This window comes from Rhinichthys klamathensis, unplaced genomic scaffold (assembly GCF_029890125.1).
Source record: "Rhinichthys klamathensis goyatoka isolate OS25496 unplaced genomic scaffold, OSU_Roscu_1.1 h1tg000236l_1, whole genome shotgun sequence".
Lineage (NCBI taxonomy): Eukaryota > Metazoa > Chordata > Actinopteri > Cypriniformes > Leuciscidae > Rhinichthys > Rhinichthys klamathensis.
In genome coordinates this window covers 1,445,001-1,471,325 of record NW_026606759.1, presented here as the reverse complement: position 1 = coordinate 1,471,325, position 26,325 = coordinate 1,445,001, and the positions used below count along the sequence as shown (strand labels likewise).

General features: G+C 45.0%; 1 protein-coding gene across 1 annotated transcript in view; it reads right to left on the bottom strand.

The window, feature by feature from the left end:
• Window positions 1-4,018: 4,018 nt before the first annotated feature.
• cunh5orf63 (chromosome unknown C5orf63 homolog) overlaps window positions 4,019-26,325 on the bottom strand; it is a 23,180-nt gene continuing 873 nt past the window's right edge. The window contains exons 2-4 of the mRNA XM_056265547.1: window positions 26,169-26,242; window positions 4,346-4,402; window positions 4,019-4,243 (exon numbers count right to left, since the gene is read on the bottom strand). Of these exons, the coding sequence (XP_056121522.1) occupies window positions 4,073-4,243; window positions 4,346-4,402; window positions 26,169-26,240 (300 nt within the window). The 5' untranslated portion in view covers window positions 26,241-26,242 and the 3' untranslated portion in view covers window positions 4,019-4,072. The remainder of the gene's footprint in view (window positions 4,244-4,345; window positions 4,403-26,168; window positions 26,243-26,325) is intronic.

Sequence of the window (26,325 nt, the reverse complement as noted above, 5' to 3'; positions counted from 1 at the left end):
ACTGGTTCTGGAGATCTACCTGTCCTGATCCCACACACCTGCACTGCTCCCGGAGATGTACCTGTCCTGATCCCACACACCTGCACTGTTCCCGGAGATCTACCTGTCCTGATCCCACACGCCTGCACTGCTCCGGGAGATCTACCTGCACTGCTCCCGGAGATCTACCTGTCCTGATCCCACACACCTGCACTGCTATTGGAGATCTACCTGTCCTGATCCCACACACCTGCACTGCTATTGGAGATCTACCTGTCCTGATCCCACACACCTGCACTGCTCCTGGAGATCTACCTGTCCTGATCCCACACGCCTGCACTGCTCCTGGAGATCTACCTGTCCTGATCCCACACACCTGCACTGCTCCTGGAGATCTACCTGTCCTGATCCCACACACCTGCACTGCTCCAGGAGATCTACCTGTCCTGATCCCACACACCTGCACTGCTCCTGGAGATCTACCTGTCCTGATCCCACACGCCTGCACTGCTCCCGGAGATCTACCTGTCCTGATCCCACACACCTGCACTGCTCCTGGAGATCTACCTGTCCTGATCCCACACACCTGCACTGCTCCCGGAGATCTACCTGTCCTGATCCCACACGCCTGCACTGTTCCCGGAGATCTACCTGTCCTGATCCCACACGCCTGCACTGCTCCGGGAGATCTACCTGCACTGCTCCCGGAGATCTACCTGTCCTGATCCCACACACCTGCACTGCTATTGGAGATCTACCTGTCCTGATCCCACACACCTGCACTGCTATTGGAGATCTACCTGTCCTGATCCCACACACCTGCACTGCTCCTGGAGATCTACCTGTCCTGATCCCACACGCCTGCACTGCTCCTGGAGATCTACCTGTCCTGATCCCACACACCTGCACTGCTCCTGGAGATCTACCTGTCCTGATCCCACACACCTGCACTGCTCCGGGAGATCTACCTGTCCTGATCCCACACACCTGCACTGCTCCTGGAGATCTACCTGTCCTGATCCCACAAGCCTGCACTGCTCCCGGAGATCTACCTGTCCTGATCCCACACGCCTGCACTGCTCCTGGAGATCTACCTGTCCTGATCCCACACGCCTGCACTGCTCCCGGAGATCTACCTGTCCTGATCCCACACGCCTGCACTGCTCCCGGAGATCTACCTGTCCTGATCCCACACGCCTGCACTGCTCCGGGAGATCTACCTGTCCTGATCCCACACGCCTGCACTGCTCCGGGAGATCTACCTGTCCTGATCCCACACACCTGCACTGCTCCTGGAGATCTACCTGTCCTGATCCCACACACCTGCACTGCTCCGGGAGATCTACCTGTCCTGATCCCACACACCTGCACTGCTCCTGGAGATCTACCTGTCCTGATCCCACAAGCCTGCACTGCTCCCGGAGATCTACCTGTCCTGATCCCACACGCCTGCACTGCTCCTGGAGATCTACCTGTCCTGATCCCACACGCCTGCACTGCTCCCGGAGATCTACCTGTCCTGATCCCACACGCCTGCACTGCTCCCGGAGATCTACCTGTCCTGATCCCACACGCCTGCACTGCTCCGGGAGATCTACCTGTCCTGATCCCACACGCCTGCACTGCTCCGGGAGATCTACCTGTCCTGATCCCACACACCTGCACTGCTCCTGGAGATCTACCTGTCCTGATCCCACACGCCTGCACTGCTCCGGGAGATCTACCTGTCCTGATCCCACACACCTGCACTGCTCCTGGAGATCTTCATTCGCTGCTTCAGGTGTGTTTGATCAAGGATGGAGATGGAGATGAACTCTGTAGGAAGGCAGATCTCCAACAGCAGGATTATACACCTCTGCCCTAAAAGTATGTAGTGTTTTTGTGAAGAAAAGTACACTTTTGAGTGTGTAGCAGAAGAGTAGACAAGCTTTGGGACACTACTTCATCATAACTGTCTGTAACAGACAGCTCTGTCTCTTAGATCTGTGCGTCCTGTCACCGTTTAAACTGTCCTGTTAATCATCTTGTCACAGTTAAAATCCTCCACATTCAAAAGGCTTATACTGATGAACTGGAAAAATCCTCTTCCACCAAGCAACTTTCTTTAGATGCATGACCTGTTGCAGTTTATTCGAATAGAAAAAAAATTAGATTTACAATGATTGGCAGAACAAAACAATTTCACATGATTTGGCAACCTTTTCTTTTGTACTTTAAAAAATAATAATTTTCTTATAAATTACCCTTTGCTTAACTACTCCTTTGCTTTTGACCCTTACCCTTACTATTGTCCACTCTCTCGTCCCTGTCTGATTAAGAAACAGAGTACATAAAAAAGGGAAATAAATAGTATTTGGTTTTCTTGACAGCTGGCAGTGATAGTTTAAAAAAGGTGCAAAGTTTTTTTGTTTTTGTTTTGTTTTGTTGTTGTTGTAATATTTAGTTTTTGCTGTATTTTATCTATATTGCTACCACACTGTATATGCATACTACATTAATATTATTCTTACTTGTATTGTTTTGTAATATACTAGTATGTTTGGAACAGTGGCGTAGGCAGAAATTGTATTTTTGGGTGGGCCAGTGAAAATGTGACTGGGCCTATAGTTTTTCCTAGAAAAAAAATGACTTCAATAATAATTAACATTAATAGACGAACTGAAAAAACAGTTAGCTGCTACACCTTTATATTCGGCAAATCATCATGTTCAACCAACAGAGCTCAATAAAGGCTGGACAAACCAGTATAGACAATAACCTGTCTATTTTATTCTATTCAGCAGTGCAAATACAGTTCACCCGAAAATAAAAGTAAGCTAAAATAATAATATCACACTTAGATCGGCGGATAAACCCGCGTCAGGCTGACGGGGAGAGAGGGAGCAAGAAGCGGCCGGCGCCAACACCTGACTAGCCTTCTCCTGGGGTAATGAGTCGGAAGAACTGGGCTGGGTGGACTCGGACTCTCGCTTTTTTTCAAATAGCACATTAAAGAAAGTTTAGCCATTATTGTGGCGCCGACGCCGCTGAGAGTTTTCCTGTCGGAACCCCCAGCAACCATAGCAACCAATAATTTTCCGGAGAGAGGCTTTCTACAACTTGCTTCACCGGTTAAAATTTATTCGGAAAACAAATTAAACACACACAGCAGTCAACAATTAATCAGGTATATATTAATATATTTTCATAAATACATTTGAATAATAAAAATAAAATAAAAAATGTATTTTTATCAAACTTGCCTGGGCGGGCCAGTGAGTAATGTGGGCGGGCCAGTGCCGCCCTGGCCCAATACTGGTTTGGAAGCAACCATTTATAATCCTTTTTTTTTGTATGTTTTTGTTTAATTGTTTTTTTGTTGTTGAATCAGAGAGTAAGAATTACCTCTGCTTAATTTCATCTGTATTTTTTGGTCCATATGTCGAATCAAACACTATTGTCTTTCTCTTATTATCTCTCTGATTAGAAAAGCATCAATAAAAAGAGTTAAAGAAAAAAATTCTCCACATTCAATTTAATTTGATTTAATCCTGTTTGAACTGAAGCTGTACGTTGATCTGCCAGTAATGTGTTTTTTATGTGGAGACTCTCCTCGATTGTTTGCATAAGGATGATCAAACGCATCATCATGAAAAGTTTACGTTGTTGCAGATTTTTTCTACAGGTTAGATATTTTTCACTTAAACCCCTTTATCCAAACCTCTCAACTTAAGCAATATTCAATAAAAAATAAGAATTGTCAAATTTGATTTCATGGTGATTGTTTCTTATAAATGATTTATCCATGCATTTTTTTAAATTCATGTGCTCTGTAATCTTGAGTCAGAATAACTTCCTCTTGCAGCATCTCTTCTCTGATGACGAGGGCGGGGCAATAACCTGTCACTCACATGAGATCAGCCAATAGCAAACCACAACCATTCAATCAACTCCCCACAGACGAACTCAATCTTGATGACGTGGCAGCCGGGATATCCAGCCTTACCAGGACACAGCTGTCCAAAGGGTGGCACCCAAAGGCTTTTTACAATCAGAGAGGTACTACTAATGTCAAAAACTTTATTTACAATGAACTGCATAACATCTCCAGATATCATTGTTCAGTTGCAGTGGCTTCATCCAGGCGCTTTTCCAGGAGTGTTGAGTTCACACGGTGCATCATCAGAAACTGTCCATTTAAATGAAAGACGGGGATGTGATATCTGTACCTGTCGTACCAGACTCTGTTCTCCGGGAGAGTGATGTCCACCTCCTGCAGCTGGACCTGGAACAGCGAAGGACACACACACACACACATTAGACAGGAGAGCAGAGGAACACCGAGTGAACAGAGTGAGTGACACACACACATTACACACAGTCTTACCCGGTGTACAAACGGCTCGAGGGCTGCCTTCGCTTCGTCACACAGAGGACACGGGTCCTGGACACAGAACAGAGATCTGATCACGTCATGCATGTGTTAGTGAACTTATTGCAGTTTGGAAGACCTACATTAACAAACATGTGCAGCAGTATCAGAGCTCACAGCATGAGACACACACACACACGCTTGTGCGGCACGCTTGGTTTGAACACATTGCTAGCTTGTTTTAGCATTTTCTAACCTATTTTACCAAGTAGCTAGTTGATTTAGCACATTGGTAAAAGGTTGCTAGCATGTTCTAGTTGCTAGGCTAGATAGATCAGAATTTTTGACAGTTGGAGTTTGAACAGTTTTGGCTCATTCCTTCAATGAAAGTCTATGGGATGTTCTGATCTGTCGGTTTAGGAAAACCATAGGTCTGATCGGTTAGAAAAGAAAAAGCAACCAGAGTCAGAGCAGGCCGAAGGTCAAACAAAAGAAAGTTTGGTGGTCATAGCTAGAAGGTTTTTTAAATAGTTGTTTTGGTCTTGGAAGAAGAAGCAGCAGCTGAAATAGTAGATCAGCTTGTGTCAGGCCAACAGAAGTAGGCAACAGACCTCAGGCAGGTTAGACTGCATGTAACAGATGAGAGCGAGGCTTGAGTCTCTACAATCGCTGTCCATTTAACTTATTGCCAAAATTGGAATATCGCATTAAACATTTGCGAATAAAGAAGCGTTTCCATCCAGTGAGTCGAAGAGAACAAAAACATCACTTCCTGATAAACTGGTGCTGAATATCAATAGCAAAAGTAGAAGCCACTGTAATAATCTCTGTATAATAAATGGCTTGTGCATTAGAGCACAGATGAAACTCACTAACAGATGCAGCTCTCAGAGCGCAGTCACGACACACACCTCACACTACACTCAAACACCGTCACACACCTCACACTACACTCAAACACCGACACACACCTCACACTACACTCAAACACTGACACACACCTCACACTACACTCAAACACTGACACACACTTCACACTACACTCAAACACCGACACACACCTCACACTACACTCAAACACTGACACACACTTCACACTACACTCAAACACCGTCACACACCTCACACTACACTCAAACACCGACACACACCTCACACTACACTCAAACACTGACACACACTTCACACTACACTCAAACACCGACACACACCTCACACTACACTCAAACACTGACACACACCTCACACTACACTCAAACACTGACACACACCTCACACTACACTCAAACACCGTCACACACCTCACACTACACTCAAACACTGACACACACCTCACACTACACTCAAACACTGACACACAATTCACACTACACTCAAACACTGACACACACTACACTCAAACACTGACACACACTTCACACTACACTCAAACACTGACACACACCTCACACTACACTCAAACACCGTCACACACCTCACACTACACTCAAACACCGACACACACCTCACACTACACTCAAACACTGACACACACCTCACACTACACTCAAACACTGACACACACCTCACACTACACTCAAACACTGACACACACCTCACACTACACTCAAACACTGACACACACCTCACACTACACTCAAACACTGACACACACTTCACATTACACTCAAACACTGACACACACCTCACACTACACTCAAACACTGACACACACCTCACACTACACTCAAACACTGACACACACTTCACACTACACTCAAACACTGACACACACCTCACACTACACTCAAACACTGACACACACCTCACACTACACTCAAACACTGACACACACTTCACACTACACTCAAACACTGACACACACTTCACACTACACTCAAACACTGACACACACTTCACACTACACTCAAACACTGACACACGTCACACTACACTCAAACACTGACACACACTTCACACTACACTCAAACACTGACACACACCTCACACTACACTCAAACACTGACACACACCTCACACTACACTCAAACACTGACACACACCTCACACTACACTCAAACAGACACACACCTCACACTACACTCAAACACTGACACACACCTCACACTACACTCAAACACTGACACACACCTCACACTACACTCAAACACTGACACACACCTCACACTACACTCAAACACTGACACACACTTCACACTACACTCAAACACTGACACACACTACACTCAAACACTGACACACACTTCACACTACACTCAAACACCGACACACACCTCACACTACACTCAAACACTGACACACACTTCACACTATACTCAAACACTGGCACACACCTCACACTACACTCAAACACCGACACATACTTCACACTACACTCAAACACCGACACACACTTCACACTACACTCAAACACTGACACACACCTCACACTACACTCAAACACTGACACACACCTCACACTACACTCAAACACCGACACACACTTCACACTACACTCAAACACCGACACACACTTCACACTACACACTTCACACTACACTCAAACACCGACACACACTTCACACTACACTCAAACACCGACACACACTTCACACTACACTCAAACACTGACACACACTTCACACTACACTCAAACACTGACACACACTTCACACTACACTCAAACACTGATACACACTTCACATTACACTCAAACACTGACACACACCTCACACTACACTCAAACACTGACACACACTTCACACTACACTCAAACACTGATACACACTTCACACTACACTCAAACACTGACACACACTTCACATTACACTCAAACACTGACACACACTTCACACTACACTCAAACACTGACACACACCTCACACTACACTCAAACACTGACACACACTTCACACTACACTCAAACACTGACACACACCTCACACTACACTCAAACACTGACACACACCTCACACTACACTCAAACACTGACACACACTTCACACTACACTCAAACACTGACACACACTTCACTCAAACACCGACACACACCTCACACTACACTCAAACACCGTCACACACCTCACACTACACTCAAACACTGACACACACTTTACATTACACTCAAACACTGACACACACTTCACATTACACTCAAACACCGGCACACACTTCACACTACACTCAAACACTGACACACACCTCACACTACACTCAAACACTGACACACACTTCACACTACACTCAAACACTGACACACACTTCACACTACACTCAAACACTGACACACACTTCACACTACACTCAAACACTGACACACACTTCACTCAAACACCGACACACACCTCACACTACACTCAAACACCGTCACACACCTCACACTACACTCAAACACTGACACACACCTCACACTACACTCAAACACTGACACACACTTCACACTACACTCAAACACTGACACACACCTCACACTACACTCAAACACTGACACACACTTCACACTACACTCAAACACTGACACACACCTCACACTACACTCAAACACTGACACACACCTCACACTACACTCAAACACTGACACACACTACACTCAAACACTGACACACACTTCACATTACAATCAAACACCGTCACACACCTCACACTACACTCAAACACTGACACACACTTCACACTACACTCAAACACCGACACACACTTCACACTACACTCAAACACTTCACACTACACTCAAACACCGACACACACTTCACACTACACTCAAACACCGACACACACCTCACACTACACTCAAACACCGTCACACACCTCACACTACACTAAAAAAACACACACCACACTTCACACTAAACTCAAACACTGACACACACTTCACACTACACTCACTGACACACTTCACACTACACTCAAACACTGACACACACTTCACACTACACTCAAACACCGACACACACTTCACACTACACTCAAACACCGTCACACACCTCACACTACACTCAAACACTGACACACACCTCACATTAGACTCAAACACGTCACACACCTCACACTACACTCAAACACTGACACACACCTCACACTACACTCAAACACTGACACACACTTCACACTACACTCAAACACTGACACACACCTCACACTACACTCAAACACTGACACACACTTCACACTACACTCAAACACTGACACACACTTCACATTAGACTCAAACACTGACACACACTTCACATTAGACTCAAACACGTCACACACCTCACACTACACTCAAACACTGACACACACCTCACACTACACTCAAACACTGACACACACCTCACATTAGACTCAAACACGTCACACACCTCACACTACACTCAAACACTGACACACACCTCACACTACACTCAAACACTGACACACACTTCACACTACACTCAAACACTGACACACACTTCACACTACACTCAAACACTGACACACACTTCACTCAAACACCGACACACACCTCACACTACACTCAAACACCGTCACACACCTCACACTACACTCAAACACTGACACACACCTCACACTACACTCAAACACTGACACACACTTCACACTACACTCAAACACTGACACACACCTCACACTACACTCAAACACTGACACACACCTCACACTACACTCAAACACTGACACACACTTCACACTACACTCAAACACTGACACACACCTCACACTACACTCAAACACTGACACACACTTCACACTACACTCAAACACTGACACACACCTCACACTACACTCAAACACTGACACACACCTCACACTACACTCAAACACTGACACACACTACACTCAAACACTGACACACACTTCACATTACAATCAAACACCGTCACACACCTCACACTACACTCAAACACTGACACACACTTCACACTACACTCAAACACTGACACACACTTCACTCAAACACCGACACACACCTCACACTACACTCAAACACCGTCACACACCTCACACTACACTCAAACACTGACACACACCTCACACTACACTCAAACACTGACACACACTTCACACTACACTCAAACACTGACACACACCTCACACTACACTCAAACACTGACACACACTTCACACTACACTCAAACACTGACACACACCTCACACTACACTCAAACACTGACACACACCTCACACTACACTCAAACACTGACACACACTACACTCAAACACTGACACACACTTCACATTACAATCAAACACCGTCACACACCTCACACTACACTCAAACACTGACACACACTTCACACTACACTCAAACACCGACACACACTTCACACTACACTCAAACACTTCACACTACACTCAAACACCGACACACACTTCACACTACACTCAAACACCGACACACACCTCACACTACACTCAAACACCGTCACACACCTCACACTACACTAAAAAAACACACACCACACTTCACACTACACTCAAACACTGACACACACTTCACACTACACTCACTGACACACTTCACACTACACTCAAACACTGACACACACTTCACACTACACTCAAACACCGACACACACTTCACACTACACTCAAACACCGTCACACACCTCACACTACACTCAAACACTGACACACACCTCACATTAGACTCAAACACGTCACACACCTCACACTACACTCAAACACTGACACACACCTCACACTACACTCAAACACTGACACACACTTCACACTACACTCAAACACTGACACACACCTCACACTACACTCAAACACTGACACACACTTCACACTACACTCAAACACTGACACACACTTCACATTAGACTCAAACACTGACACACACTTCACATTAGACTCAAACACGTCACACACCTCACACTACACTCAAACACTGACACACACCTCACACTACACTCAAACACTGACACACACCTCACATTAGACTCAAACACGTCACACACCTCACACTACACTCAAACACTGACACACACCTCACACTACACTCAAACACTGACACACACTTCACACTACACTCAAACACTGACACACACTTCACACTACACTCAAACACTGACACACACTTCACTCAAACACCGACACACACCTCACACTACACTCAAACACCGTCACACACCTCACACTACACTCAAACACTGACACACACCTCACACTACACTCAAACACTGACACACACTTCACACTACACTCAAACACTGACACACACCTCACACTACACTCAAACACTGACACACACCTCACACTACACTCAAACACTGACACACACTTCACACTACACTCAAACACTGACACACACCTCACACTACACTCAAACACTGACACACACTTCACACTACACTCAAACACTGACACACACCTCACACTACACTCAAACACTGACACACACCTCACACTACACTCAAACACTGACACACACTACACTCAAACACTGACACACACTTCACATTACAATCAAACACCGTCACACACCTCACACTACACTCAAACACTGACACACACTTCACACTACACTCAAACACCGACACACACTTCACACTACACTCAAACACTTCACACTACACTCAAACACCGACACACACTTCACACTACACTCAAACACCGACACACACCTCACACTACACTCAAACACCGTCACACACCTCACACTACACTAAAAAAACACACACCACACTTCACACTACACTCAAACACTGACACACACTTCACACTACACTCACTGACACACTTCACACTACACTCAAACACTGACACACACTTCACACTACACTCAAACACCGACACACACTTCACACTACACTCAAACACCGTCACACACCTCACACTACACTCAAACACTGACACACACCTCACATTAGACTCAAACACGTCACACACCTCACACTACACTCAAACACTGACACACACCTCACATTACACTCAAACACTGACACACACTTCAAACTACCCAAACACTGACACACACTTCAAACTACACTCAAACACTGACACACACTTCACACTACACTCAAACACTGACACACACTACACTCAAACACTGACACACACCTCAGACACTGACACACACTTCACACTACACTCAAACACCGTCACACACCTCACACTACACTCAAACACTGACACACACCTCACATTAGACTCAAACACGTCACACACCTCACACTACACTCAAACACTGACACACACCTCACATTACACTCAAACACTGACACACACTTCAAACTACCCAAACACTGACACACACTTCAAACTACACTCAAACACTGACACACACTTCACACTACACTCAAACACTGACACACACTACACTCAAACACTGACACACACCTCAGACACTGACACACACTTCACACTACACTCAAACACCGTCACACACCTCACACTACACTCAAACACTGACACACACTTCACACTACACTCAAACACTGACACACACCTCACACTACACTCAAACACTGACACACACTTCACACTACACTCAAACACTGACACACACCTCACACTACACTCAAACACTGACACACACTTCACACTACACTACACTCAAACACTGACACACACCTCACACTACACTCAAACACTGACACACACTTCACACTACACTCAAACACTGACACACACTTCACATTACACTCAAACACTGACACACACCTCACACTACACTCAAACACTGACACACACTTCACATTACACTCAAACACTGTCACACACTTCACATTACACTCAAACACTGACACACACTTCACACTACACTCAAACACTGACACACACTTCACATTACACTCAAACACTGACACACACTTCAAACTACTCAAACATTGACACACACTTCAAACTACACTCAAACACTGACACACACTTCACATTACACTCAAACACAGACACACACTTCACACTACACTCAAACACTGACACACACCTCACACTACACTCAAACACTGACACACACTTCACACTACACTAGACTCAAACACTGACACACACTTCACATTAGACTCAAACACTGACACACACTTCACATTACACTCAAACACTGACACACACCTCACAATACACTCAAACACTGACACACACTTCACACTACACTCAAACACTGACACACACTTCACACTACACACTGACACACACTTCACATTACACTCAAACACCGACACACACCTCACACTACACTCAAACACTGACACACACTTCACATTACAGTCAAACACTGACACACACTTCACATTACACTCAAACACTGACACACACTTCACATTACACTCAAACACCGACTTCACACTACACTCAAACACTGACACACACTTCACACTACACTCAAACACTGACACACACCTCACACTACACTCAAACACTGACACACACCTCACATTAGACTCAAACACCGTCACACACCTCACACTACACTCAAACACTGACACACACCTCACATTACACTCAAACACTGACACACACTTCAAACTACTCAAACACTGACACACACTTAATTCACATAATGCTTACCTTTTAGTCCTCTGCTATGCCATACGGAACCGTTTGCCACTGAAACTGCTTAACGCACCAGTGGGGCTCGACAGCCTTATAGACAAACGGGTCGGTCCGTATGGTTGCGGAGAGTTTGGGTTACGGAGAGTTGTGAGATTATGGTTTTCTAACACCTACTCCCGTGTAATGGAAATCATTATGAACATCAGCTATGCTAATTATTTCCCATCTGCCTTTCTGCTGTTATCTCGGGACGCTTGTCCCGAGAAAAATGGCGTTCGTAGGCTCCAGTTTGGTATCCTGCCTCTCACGGGGATTTCGGATGCCTCAACGCCTGTGATGAGAAGACCAACGCCTGTGAAGAGACGACTCAACGCCTGCGAAGAGACGACTCAACGCCGGCGATATGTTATCCCCTAAATATTACATGATTAACTAAATGTATTTTTTCCAGGTACTCTCTGATATGGACTTACTGTAAAGCTTCTTTAAAACCCTATGATTGTTAGCCAGAGGAGAACTGGCCCCTGACTAGCCTGGGTTCTCCCAAGGTTTTTTTCTCCATCCAATCTGATGGAGTTTTGGTTCCTTGCCACTGTCGCCTTGCTTTTGGCTTGCTTAGTTGGGGATATTTAATATTCAACAATATTATTGAACTGTGTTGTACTACTTTCATGTTATCACTGTGAAGCTGCTTTGATGCAATCTGTATTGTGAAAAGCGCTATATAAATAAATGTGACTTGACTTGACTTGACACTTCAAACTACACTCAAACACCGTCACACACCTCACATTACACTCAAACACTGACACACACTTCAAACTACTCAAACACTGACACACACCTCACATTACACTCAAACACTGACACACACTTCAAACTACTCAAACACTGACACACACTTCAAACTACACTCAAACACCGTCACACACCTCACATTACACTCAAACACTGACACACACTTCAAACTACACTCAAACACTGACACACACTTCACATTACACTCAAACACCGACACACACTTCACACTACACTCAAACACCGACACACACTTCACACTACACTACACTCAAACACTGACACACACCTCACACTACACTCAAACACTGACACACACTTCAAACTACACTCAAACACTGACACACACTTCACATTACACTCAAACACCGACACACACTTCACACTACACTACACTCAAACACCGACACACACTTCACACTACACTACACTCAAACACTGACACACACCTCACACTACACTCAAACACTGACACACACTTCACACTACACTCAAACACTGACACACACTTCACATTACACTCAAACACTGACACACACCTCACACTACACTCAAACACTGACACACACTTCACACTACACTCAAACACTGACACACACTTCACATTACACTCAAACACTGACACACACCTCACATTACACTCAAACACTGACACACACTTCACACTACACTAGACTCAAACACTGACACACACTTCAAACTACTCAAACACTGACACACACTTCAAACTACACTCAAACACCGTCACACACCTCACACTACACTCAAACACTGACACACACTTTACATTACACTCAAACACTGACACACACTTCACATTACACTCAAACACCGGCACACACTTCACACTACACTCAAACACTGACACACACCTCACACTACACTCAAACACTGACACACACTTCACACTACACTCAAACACTGACACACACTTCACACTACACTCAAACACTGACACACACTTCACACTACACTCAAACACTGACACACACTTCACTCAAACACCGACACACACCTCACACTACACTCAAACACCGTCACACACCTCACACTACACTCAAACACTGACACACACCTCACACTACACTCAAACACTGACACACACTTCACACTACACTCAAACACTGACACACACCTCACACTACACTCAAACACTGACACACACTTCACACTACACTCAAACACTGACACACACCTCACACTACACTCAAACACTGACACACACCTCACACTACACTCAAACACTGACACACACTACACTCAAACACTGACACACACTTCACATTACAATCAAACACCGTCACACACCTCACACTACACTCAAACACTGACACACACTTCACACTACACTCAAACACCGACACACACTTCACACTACACTCAAACACTTCACACTACACTCAAACACCGACACACACTTCACACTACACTCAAACACCGACACACACCTCACACTACACTCAAACACCGTCACACACCTCACACTACACTAAAAAAACACACACCACACTTCACACTAAACTCAAACACTGACACACACTTCACACTACACTCACTGACACACTTCACACTACACTCAAACACTGACACACACTTCACACTACACTCAAACACCGACACACACTTCACACTACACTCAAACACCGTCACACACCTCACACTACACTCAAACACTGACACACACCTCACATTAGACTCAAACACGTCACACACCTCACACTACACTCAAACACTGACACACACCTCACACTACACTCAAACACTGACACACACTTCACACTACACTCAAACACTGACACACACCTCACACTACACTCAAACACTGACACACACTTCACACTACACTCAAACACTGACACACACTTCACATTAGACTCAAACACTGACACACACTTCACATTAGACTCAAACACGTCACACACCTCACACTACACTCAAACACTGACACACACCTCACACTACACTCAAACACTGACACACACCTCACATTAGACTCAAACACGTCACACACCTCACACTACACTCAAACACTGACACACACCTCACACTACACTCAAACACTGACACACACTTCACACTACACTCAAACACTGACACACACTTCACACTACACTCAAACACTGACACACACTTCACTCAAACACCGACACACACCTCACACTACACTCAAACACCGTCACACACCTCACACTACACTCAAACACTGACACACACCTCACACTACACTCAAACACTGACACACACTTCACACTACACTCAAACACTGACACACACCTCACACTACACTCAAACACTGACACACACCTCACACTACACTCAAACACTGACACACACTTCACACTACACTCAAACACTGACACACACCTCACACTACACTCAAACACTGACACACACTTCACACTACACTCAAACACTGACACACACCTCACACTACACTCAAACACTGACACACACCTCACACTACACTCAAACACTGACACACACTACACTCAAACACTGACACACACTTCACATTACAATCAAACACCGTCACACACCTCACACTACACTCAAACACTGACACACACTTCACACTACACTCAAACACTGACACACACTTCACTCAAACACCGACACACACCTCACACTACACTCAAACACCGTCACACACCTCACACTACACTCAAACACTGACACACACCTCACACTACACTCAAACACTGACACACACTTCACACTACACTCAAACACTGACACACACCTCACACTACACTCAAACACTGACACACACTTCACACTACACTCAAACACTGACACACACCTCACACTACACTCAAACACTGACACACACCTCACACTACACTCAAACACTGACACACACTACACTCAAACACTGACACACACTTCACATTACAATCAAACACCGTCACACACCTCACACTACACTCAAACACTGACACACACTTCACACTACACTCAAACACCGACACACACTTCACACTACACTCAAACACTTCACACTACACTCAAACACCGACACACACTTCACACTACACTCAAACACCGACACACACCTCACACTACACTCAAACACCGTCACACACCTCACACTACACTAAAAAAACACACACCACACTTCACACTACACTCAAACACTGACACACACTTCACACTACACTCACTGACACACTTCACACTACACTCAAACACTGACACACACTTCACACTACACTCAAACACCGACACACACTTCACACTACACTCAAACACCGTCACACACCTCACACTACACTCAAACACTGACACACACCTCACATTAGACTCAAACACGTCACACACCTCACACTACACTCAAACACTGACACACACCTCACACTACACTCAAACACTGACACACACTTCACACTACACTCAAACACTGACACACACCTCACACTACACTCAAACACTGACACACACTTCACACTACACTCAAACACTGACACACACTTCACATTAGACTCAAACACTGACACACACTTCACATTAGACTCAAACACGTCACACACCTCACACTACACTCAAACACTGACACACACCTCACACTACACTCAAACACTGACACACACCTCACATTAGACTCAAACACGTCACACACCTCACACTACACTCAAACACTGACACACACCTCACACTACACTCAAACACTGACACACACTTCACACTACACTCAAACACTGACACACACTTCACACTACACTCAAACACTGACACACACTTCACTCAAACACCGACACACACCTCACACTACACTCAAACACCGTCACACACCTCACACTACACTCAAACACTGACACACACCTCACACTACACTCAAACACTGACACACACTTCACACTACACTCAAACACTGACACACACCTCACACTACACTCAAACACTGACACACACCTCACACTACACTCAAACACTGACACACACTTCACACTACACTCAAACACTGACACACACCTCACACTACACTCAAACACTGACACACACTTCACACTACACTCAAACACTGACACACACCTCACACTACACTCAAACACTGACACACACCTCACACTACACTCAAACACTGACACACACTACACTCAAACACTGACACACACTTCACATTACAATCAAACACCGTCACACACCTCACACTACACTCAAACACTGACACACACTTCACACTACACTCAAACACCGACACACACTTCACACTACACTCAAACACTTCACACTACACTCAAACACCGACACACACTTCACACTACACTCAAACACCGACACACACCTCACACTACACTCAAACACCGTCACACACCTCACACTACACTAAAAAAACACACACCACACTTCACACTACACTCAAACACTGACACACACTTCACACTACACTCACTGACACACTTCACACTACACTCAAACACTGACACACACTTCACACTACACTCAAACACCGACACACTTCACACTACACTCAAACACCGTCACACACCTCACACTACACTCAAACACTGACACACACCTCACATTAGACTCAAACACGTCACACACCTCACACTACACTCAAACACTGACACACACCTCACACTACACTCAAACACTGACACACACTTCACACTACACTCAAACACTGACACACACCTCACACTACACTCAAACACTGACACACACTTCACACTACACTCAAACACTGACACACACTTCACATTAGACTCAAACACTGACACACACTTCACATTAGACTCAAACACGTCACACACCTCACACTACACTCAAACACCGTCACACACCTCACACTACACTCAAACACTGACACACACCTCACATTAGACTCAAACACGTCACACACCTCACACTACACTCAAACACTGACACACACCTCACACTACACTCAAACACTGACACACACTTCACACTACACTCAAACACTGACACACACCTCACACTACACTCAAACACTGACACACACCTCACACTACACTCAAACACTGACACACACTTCACACTACACTCAAACACTGACACACACTTCACACTACACTCAAACACTGACACACACTTCACATTAGACTCAAACACGTCACACACCTCACACTACACTCAAACACTGACACACACCTCACACTACACTCAAACACTGACACACACTTCACACTACTCAAACACTGACACACACTTCACATTAGACTCAAACACTAACACACACTTCACATTACACTCAAACACCGACACACACTTCACACTACACTCAAACACTGACACACACCTCACACTAGACTCAAACACTGACACACACTTCAAACTACTCAAACACTGACACACACTTCAAACTACACTCAAACACCGTCACACACCTCACACTACACTCAAACACTGACACACACCTCACATTAGACTCAAACACGTCACACACCTCACACTACACTCAAACACTGACACACACCTCACATTACACTCAAACACTGACACACACTTCAAACTACCCAAACACTGACACACACTTCAAACTACACTCAAACACTGACACACACTTCACACTACACTCAAACACTGACACACACTACACTCAAACACTGACACACACCTCAGACACTGACACACACTTCACACTACACTCAAACACCGTCACACACCTCACACTACACTCAAACACTGACACACACTTCACACTACACTCAAACACTGACACACACCTCACACTACACTCAAACACTGACACACACTTCACACTACACTCAAACACTGACACACACCTCACACTACACTCAAACACTGACACACACTTCACACTACACTACACTCAAACACTGACACACACCTCACACTACACTCAAACACTGACACACACTTCACACTACACTCAAACACTGACACACACTTCACATTACACTCAAACACTGACACACACCTCACACTACACTCAAACACTGACACACACTTCACATTACACTCAAACACTGTCACACACTTCACATTACACTCAAACACTGACACACACTTCACACTACACTCAAACACTGACACACACTTCACATTACACTCAAACACTGACACACACTTCAAACTACTCAAACATTGACACACACTTCAAACTACACTCAAACACTGACACACACTTCACATTACACTCAAACACAGACACACACTTCACACTACACTCAAACACTGACACACACCTCACACTACACTCAAACACTGACACACACTTCACACTACACTAGACTCAAACACTGACACACACTTCACATTAGACTCAAACACTGACACACACTTCACATTACACTCAAACACTGACACACACCTCACAATACACTCAAACACTGACACACACTTCACACTACACTCAAACACTGACACACACTTCACACTACACACTGACACACACTTCACATTACACTCAAACACCGACACACACCTCACACTACACTCAAACACTGACACACACTTCACATTACAGTCAAACACTGACACACACTTCACATTACACTCAAACACTGACACACACTTCACATTACACTCAAACACCGACTTCACACTACACTCAAACACTGACACACACTTCACACTACACTCAAACACTGACACACACCTCACACTACACTCAAACACTGACACACACCTCACATTAGACTCAAACACCGTCACACACCTCACACTACACTCAAACACTGACACACACCTCACATTACACTCAAACACTGACACACACTTCAAACTACTCAAACACTGACACACACTTAATTCACATAATGCTTACCTTTTAGTCCTCTGCTATGCCATACGGAACCGTTTGCCACTGAAACTGCTTAACGCACCAGTGGGGCTCGACAGCCTTATAGACAAACGGGTCGGTCCGTATGGTTGCGGAGAGTTTGGGTTACGGAGAGTTGTGAGATTATGGTTTTCTAACACCTACTCCCGTGTAATGGAAATCATTATGAACATCAGCTATGCTAATTATTTCCCATCTGCCTTTCTGCTGTTATCTCGGGACGCTTGTCCCGAGAAAAATGGCGTTCGTAGGCTCCAGTTTGGTATCCTGCCTCTCACGGGGATTTCGGATGCCTCAACGCCTGTGATGAGAAGACCAACGCCTGTGAAGAGACGACTCAACGCCTGCGAAGAGACGACTCAACGCCGGCGATATGTTATCCCCTAAATATTACATGATTAACTAAATGTATTTTTTCCAGGTACTCTCTGATATGGACTTACTGTAAAGCTTCTTTAAAACCCTATGATTGTTAGCCAGAGGAGAACTGGCCCCTGACTAGCCTGGGTTCTCCCAAGGTTTTTTTCTCCATCCAATCTGATGGAGTTTTGGTTCCTTGCCACTGTCGCCTTGCTTTTGGCTTGCTTAGTTGGGGATATTTAATATTCAACAATATTATTGAACTGTGTTGTACTACTTTCATGTTATCACTGTGAAGCTGCTTTGATGCAATCTGTATTGTGAAAAGCGCTATATAAATAAATGTGACTTGACTTGACTTGACACTTCAAACTACACTCAAACACCGTCACACACCTCACATTACACTCAAACACTGACACACACCTCACATTACACTCAAACACTGACACACACTTCAAACTACTCAAACACTGACACACACTTCAAACTACACTCAAACACCGTCACACACCTCACATTACACTCAAACACTGACACACACTTCAAACTACACTCAAACACTGACACACACTTCACATTACACTCAAACACCGACACACACTTCACACTACACTCAAACACCGACACACACTTCACACTACACTACACTCAAACACTGACACACACCTCACACTACACTCAAACACTGACACACACTTCAAACTACACTCAAACACTGACACACACTTCACATTACACTCAAACACCGACACACACTTCACACTACACTACACTCAAACACCGACACACACTTCACACTACACTACACTCAAACACTGACACACACCTCACACTACACTCAAACACTGACACACACTTCACACTACACTCAAACACTGACACACACTTCACATTACACTCAAACACTGACACACACCTCACACTACACTCAAACACTGACACACACTTCACACTACACTCAAACACTGACACACACTTCACATTACACTCAAACACTGACACACACCTCACATTACACTCAAACACTGACACACACTTCACACTACACTAGACTCAAACACTGACACACACTTCAAACTACTCAAACACTGACACACACTTCAAACTACACTCAAACACCGTCACACACCTCACACTACACTCAAACACTGACACACACTTTACATTACACTCAAACACTGACACACACTTCACATTACACTCAAACACCGGCACACACTTCACACTACACTCAAACACTGACACACACCTCACACTACACTCAAACACTGACACACACTTCACACTACACTCAAACACTGACACACACTTCACACTACACTCAAACACTGACACACACTTCACACTACACTCAAACACTGACACACACCTCACACTACACTCAAACACTGACACACACCTCACACTACACTCAAACACTGACACACACCTCACACTACACTCAAACACTGACACACACTTCACACTACACTCAAACACTGACAAACACCTCACACTACACTCAAACACTGACACACACTTCACACTACACTCAAACACTGACACACAATTCACACTACACTCAAACACTGACACACACCTCACACTACACTCAAACACTGACACACACTTCACACTACACTCAAACACTGACACACACTTCACACTACACTCAAACACTGACACACACTTCACACTACACTCAAACACTGACAAACACTTCACACTACACTCAAACACTGACACACACTTCACATTACACTCAAACACTGACACACACCTCACACTACTCAAACACTGACACACACTTCACACTACACTCAAACACTGACACACACTACACTCAAACACTGACACACACCTCACACTACTCAAACACTGACACACACTTCACACTACACTAGACTCAAACACTGACACACACTTCACATTAGACTCAAACACTGACACACACTTCACATTACACTCAAACACCGACACACACTTCACACTACACTCAAACACCGACACAACACTGACACACACTTCACATTACACTCAAACACTGACACACACTTCACACTACACTCAAACACTGACACACACTTCACACTACACTCAAACACTGACACACACTTCACATTACACTCAAACACTGACACACACTTCACATTACACTCAAACACTGACACACAGTACACTACACTCAAACACTGACACACACTTCACACTACACTCAAACACTGACACACACCTCACACTACACTCAAACACTGACACACACTTCACACTACACTCAAACACTGACACACACTTCACACTACACTCAAACACTGACACACACTTCACACTACACTCAAACACTGACAAACACTTCACACTACACTCAAACACCGACACACACTTCACATTACACTCAAACACTGACACACACTTCACATTACACTCAAACACTGACACACACTTCACATTACACTCAATCACTGACACACACTTCACATTACACTCAAACACTGACACACACTTCACATTACACTCAAACACTGACACACACTTCACATTACACTCAAACACTGACACACACTTCACACTACACTCAAACACTGACACACACTTCACATTACACTCAAACACTGACACACACTTCACACTACACTCAAACACTGACACACACTTCACATTACACTCAAACACTGACACACACTTCACACTACACTCAAACACTGACACACACTTCACATTACACTCAAACACTGACACACACTTCACATTACACTCAAACACTGACACACACTTCACATTACACTCAATCACTGACACACACTTCACATTACACTCAAACACTGACACACACTTCACATTACACTCAAACACTGACACACACTTCACACTACACTACACTCAAACACTGACACACACTTCGCTCAGGCATTTCAGGTGCTGAGATCGGCCCGCGGTCAGTCTTATGCCCAGAGGAGTTTATTCTGTGAATGTCTGTGAAATTCATCAAAGTTTTTCTATGCAAATTTTAAGGATTTTTGTGGATCTTGCCATTTCCATCCAGCAGTTTTTTATGCACGTCATTTTTAACTTATACAGAAAGTTTTCTTTTTCTTTTCGGAAAGACAATTGAACAATAAGTTTCAAAACAACAGTATGATCCGATGAGCTTGCTGTATCTCTGTCCCTCACAGCCTGTCTGAACTCCCGGCTTCTGCTGGATCCTCAAACATGCAGGCGGGAGAACAACAGAGACAAGTCCTGGACGCACGTTTCTTTACCATTCATTCTGGATATTGTACCAATCTCTTCCTTCCAAAACGCAGTAGGTTCAAGATCCTCCATCCGATCCACTCTACGTGAGCGTTGTCAGCAGGGTTCCTACACTGCGGTCCCCCAGAGCGCTCTACGTGTCTCCTATGCAGCACACACTCACTCACACACACACACACACACACACACACACACACACACGAGTCGGACATCTAAAGCCTTCAGGAGGAGGGTCCCGAGGACTGCAGATGAGGAACTGCTGCTCAAACACACTGCCATGGAGGTTTCTCGTGCATCTGGAGAACACTTCAAAATGAAATTGTCTTCATTTACTCGCCCTCAAGTTGTTTCAAGCCTGTATGAGTTTCTCTCTTCTGATGAACACAATAGAAGATATCTGGAATAATGTTGGAATAAACCATTGACTTCCACAGGAGGAAAGCAATACTGTCGATGGGGTCCATCCATCAACTCTCTGGTTACAGACATCCTAAATATCTGCTTCTGTTCCTTTAATTATCTGGTCTCTCTTCTGCCATTTCTTCTACTGATACAAATGATTTTTGGATCTGAAGTTATTTAAAAAAGTGAGTCTGGGGAATGTTGTATCTCTCCCTTCAGCTTTGAAAAGACAGCAGTGTGTTCTCTGCATTGAGGTGTGTTATCCTGCGTAAGCCGTCCTGCCAGACTGATTTCATGAAATGGCGTATGTATGATACGCCAATTCGTATTTCCATTTTTGGCGTGGTATCAACACGCATAATCGCTTTTCAGCGTGTTTATCAACGCCGTGGACTTAACGTTACATTCCTGTATATATAAATATATGACCTACCCCAACCCCGTCCCTAAACCTACCCGTCACTGGGGTTAATACCTCATTTATGAGTCTTCCCCTACCATCCTAGGAAAAAAATATCGCTCCCCAGATGTAGATCTACATTTTGCTTTGTTTCGCTCGGACGTTTAACGGCGTGGACATACACGCGGATAGCTCAAAATGCATATAGATAACACGCCACTTGACTTGAAAGTGGCGTGTATGTTTACGCAAAGTCATGATGTCATGTTGGTACTGCAGCACCGCTTCATCTGGAGTCCAGCTCGCCAGGAGTGTGTGCTCGTAATCCTGAAGACTGACGGCATCTGTCAGGTGTGTGTGATCAGGGCTGGAGCTGAACTCTGCTTTAATGCTCCTTTCAAGTTATCATGAACAAAGTTGGCCATTAGAGTGGACGAACCCCTTCTCTGAGCAGTGTGTGACAGATGTGTGTGTGTGTGTGATGGACAGCACCTGTACCTTCTCTGAGCAGTGTGTGAGCGTGACAGATGTGTGTGTGTGTGTGTGTGTGTGTGATGGACAGCACCTGTACCTTCTCTGAGCAGTGTGTGAGCGTGACAGATGTGTGTGTGTGTGTGTGTGTGTGTGATGGACAGCACCTGTACCTTCTCTGAGCAGTGTGTGAGCGTGACAGATGTGTGTGTGTGTGTGTGTGTGTGTGATGGACAGCACCTGTACCTTCTCTGAGCAGTGTGTGAGCGTGACAGATGTGTGTGTGTGTGTGTGTGTGTGTGATGGACAGCACCTGTACCTTCTCTGAGCAGTGTGTGAGCGTGACAGATGTGTGTGTGTGTGTGTGTGTGTGTGATGGACAGCACCTGTACCTTCTCTGAGCAGTGTGTGAGCGTGACAGATGTGTGTGTGTGTGTGTGTGTGTGTGATGGACAGCACCTGTACCTTCTCTGAGCAGTGTGTGAGCGTGACAGATGTGTGTGTGTGTGTGTGTGTGTGATGGACAGCACCTGTACCTTCTCTGAGCAGTGTGTGAGCGTGACAGATGTGTGTGTGTGTGTGTGTGTGTGTGTGATGGACAGCACCTGTACCTTCTCTGAGCAGTGTGTGAGCGTGACAGATGTGTGTGTGTGTGTGTGTGATGGACAGCACCTGTACCTTCTCTAAGCAGTGTGTGACAGATGTGTGTGTGTGTGTGATGGACAGCACCTGTACCTTCTCTGAGCAGTGTGTGAGCGTGACAGATGTGTTTGTGTGTGTGTGATGGACAGCACCTGTACCTTCTCTGAGCAGTGTGTGAGCGTGACAGATGTGTGTGTGTGTGTGTGTGTGTGTGATGGACAGCACCTGTACCTTCTCTGAGCAGTGTGTGAGCGTGACAGATGTGTGTGTGTGTGTGTGTGTGTGATGGACAGCACCTGTACCTTGGTGAAGAGCAGGAGGACGGGCCGCTGAGTGCTGGTGCAGAGCCGTCTGAAGACACTGGAGGGCAGCATGACTGTGAACGACACCCATCAACAGTGTTATCATCAGCCCGAGATCACTGAGAACATGCATGCTTCATCATCAACGGTGAAAGGT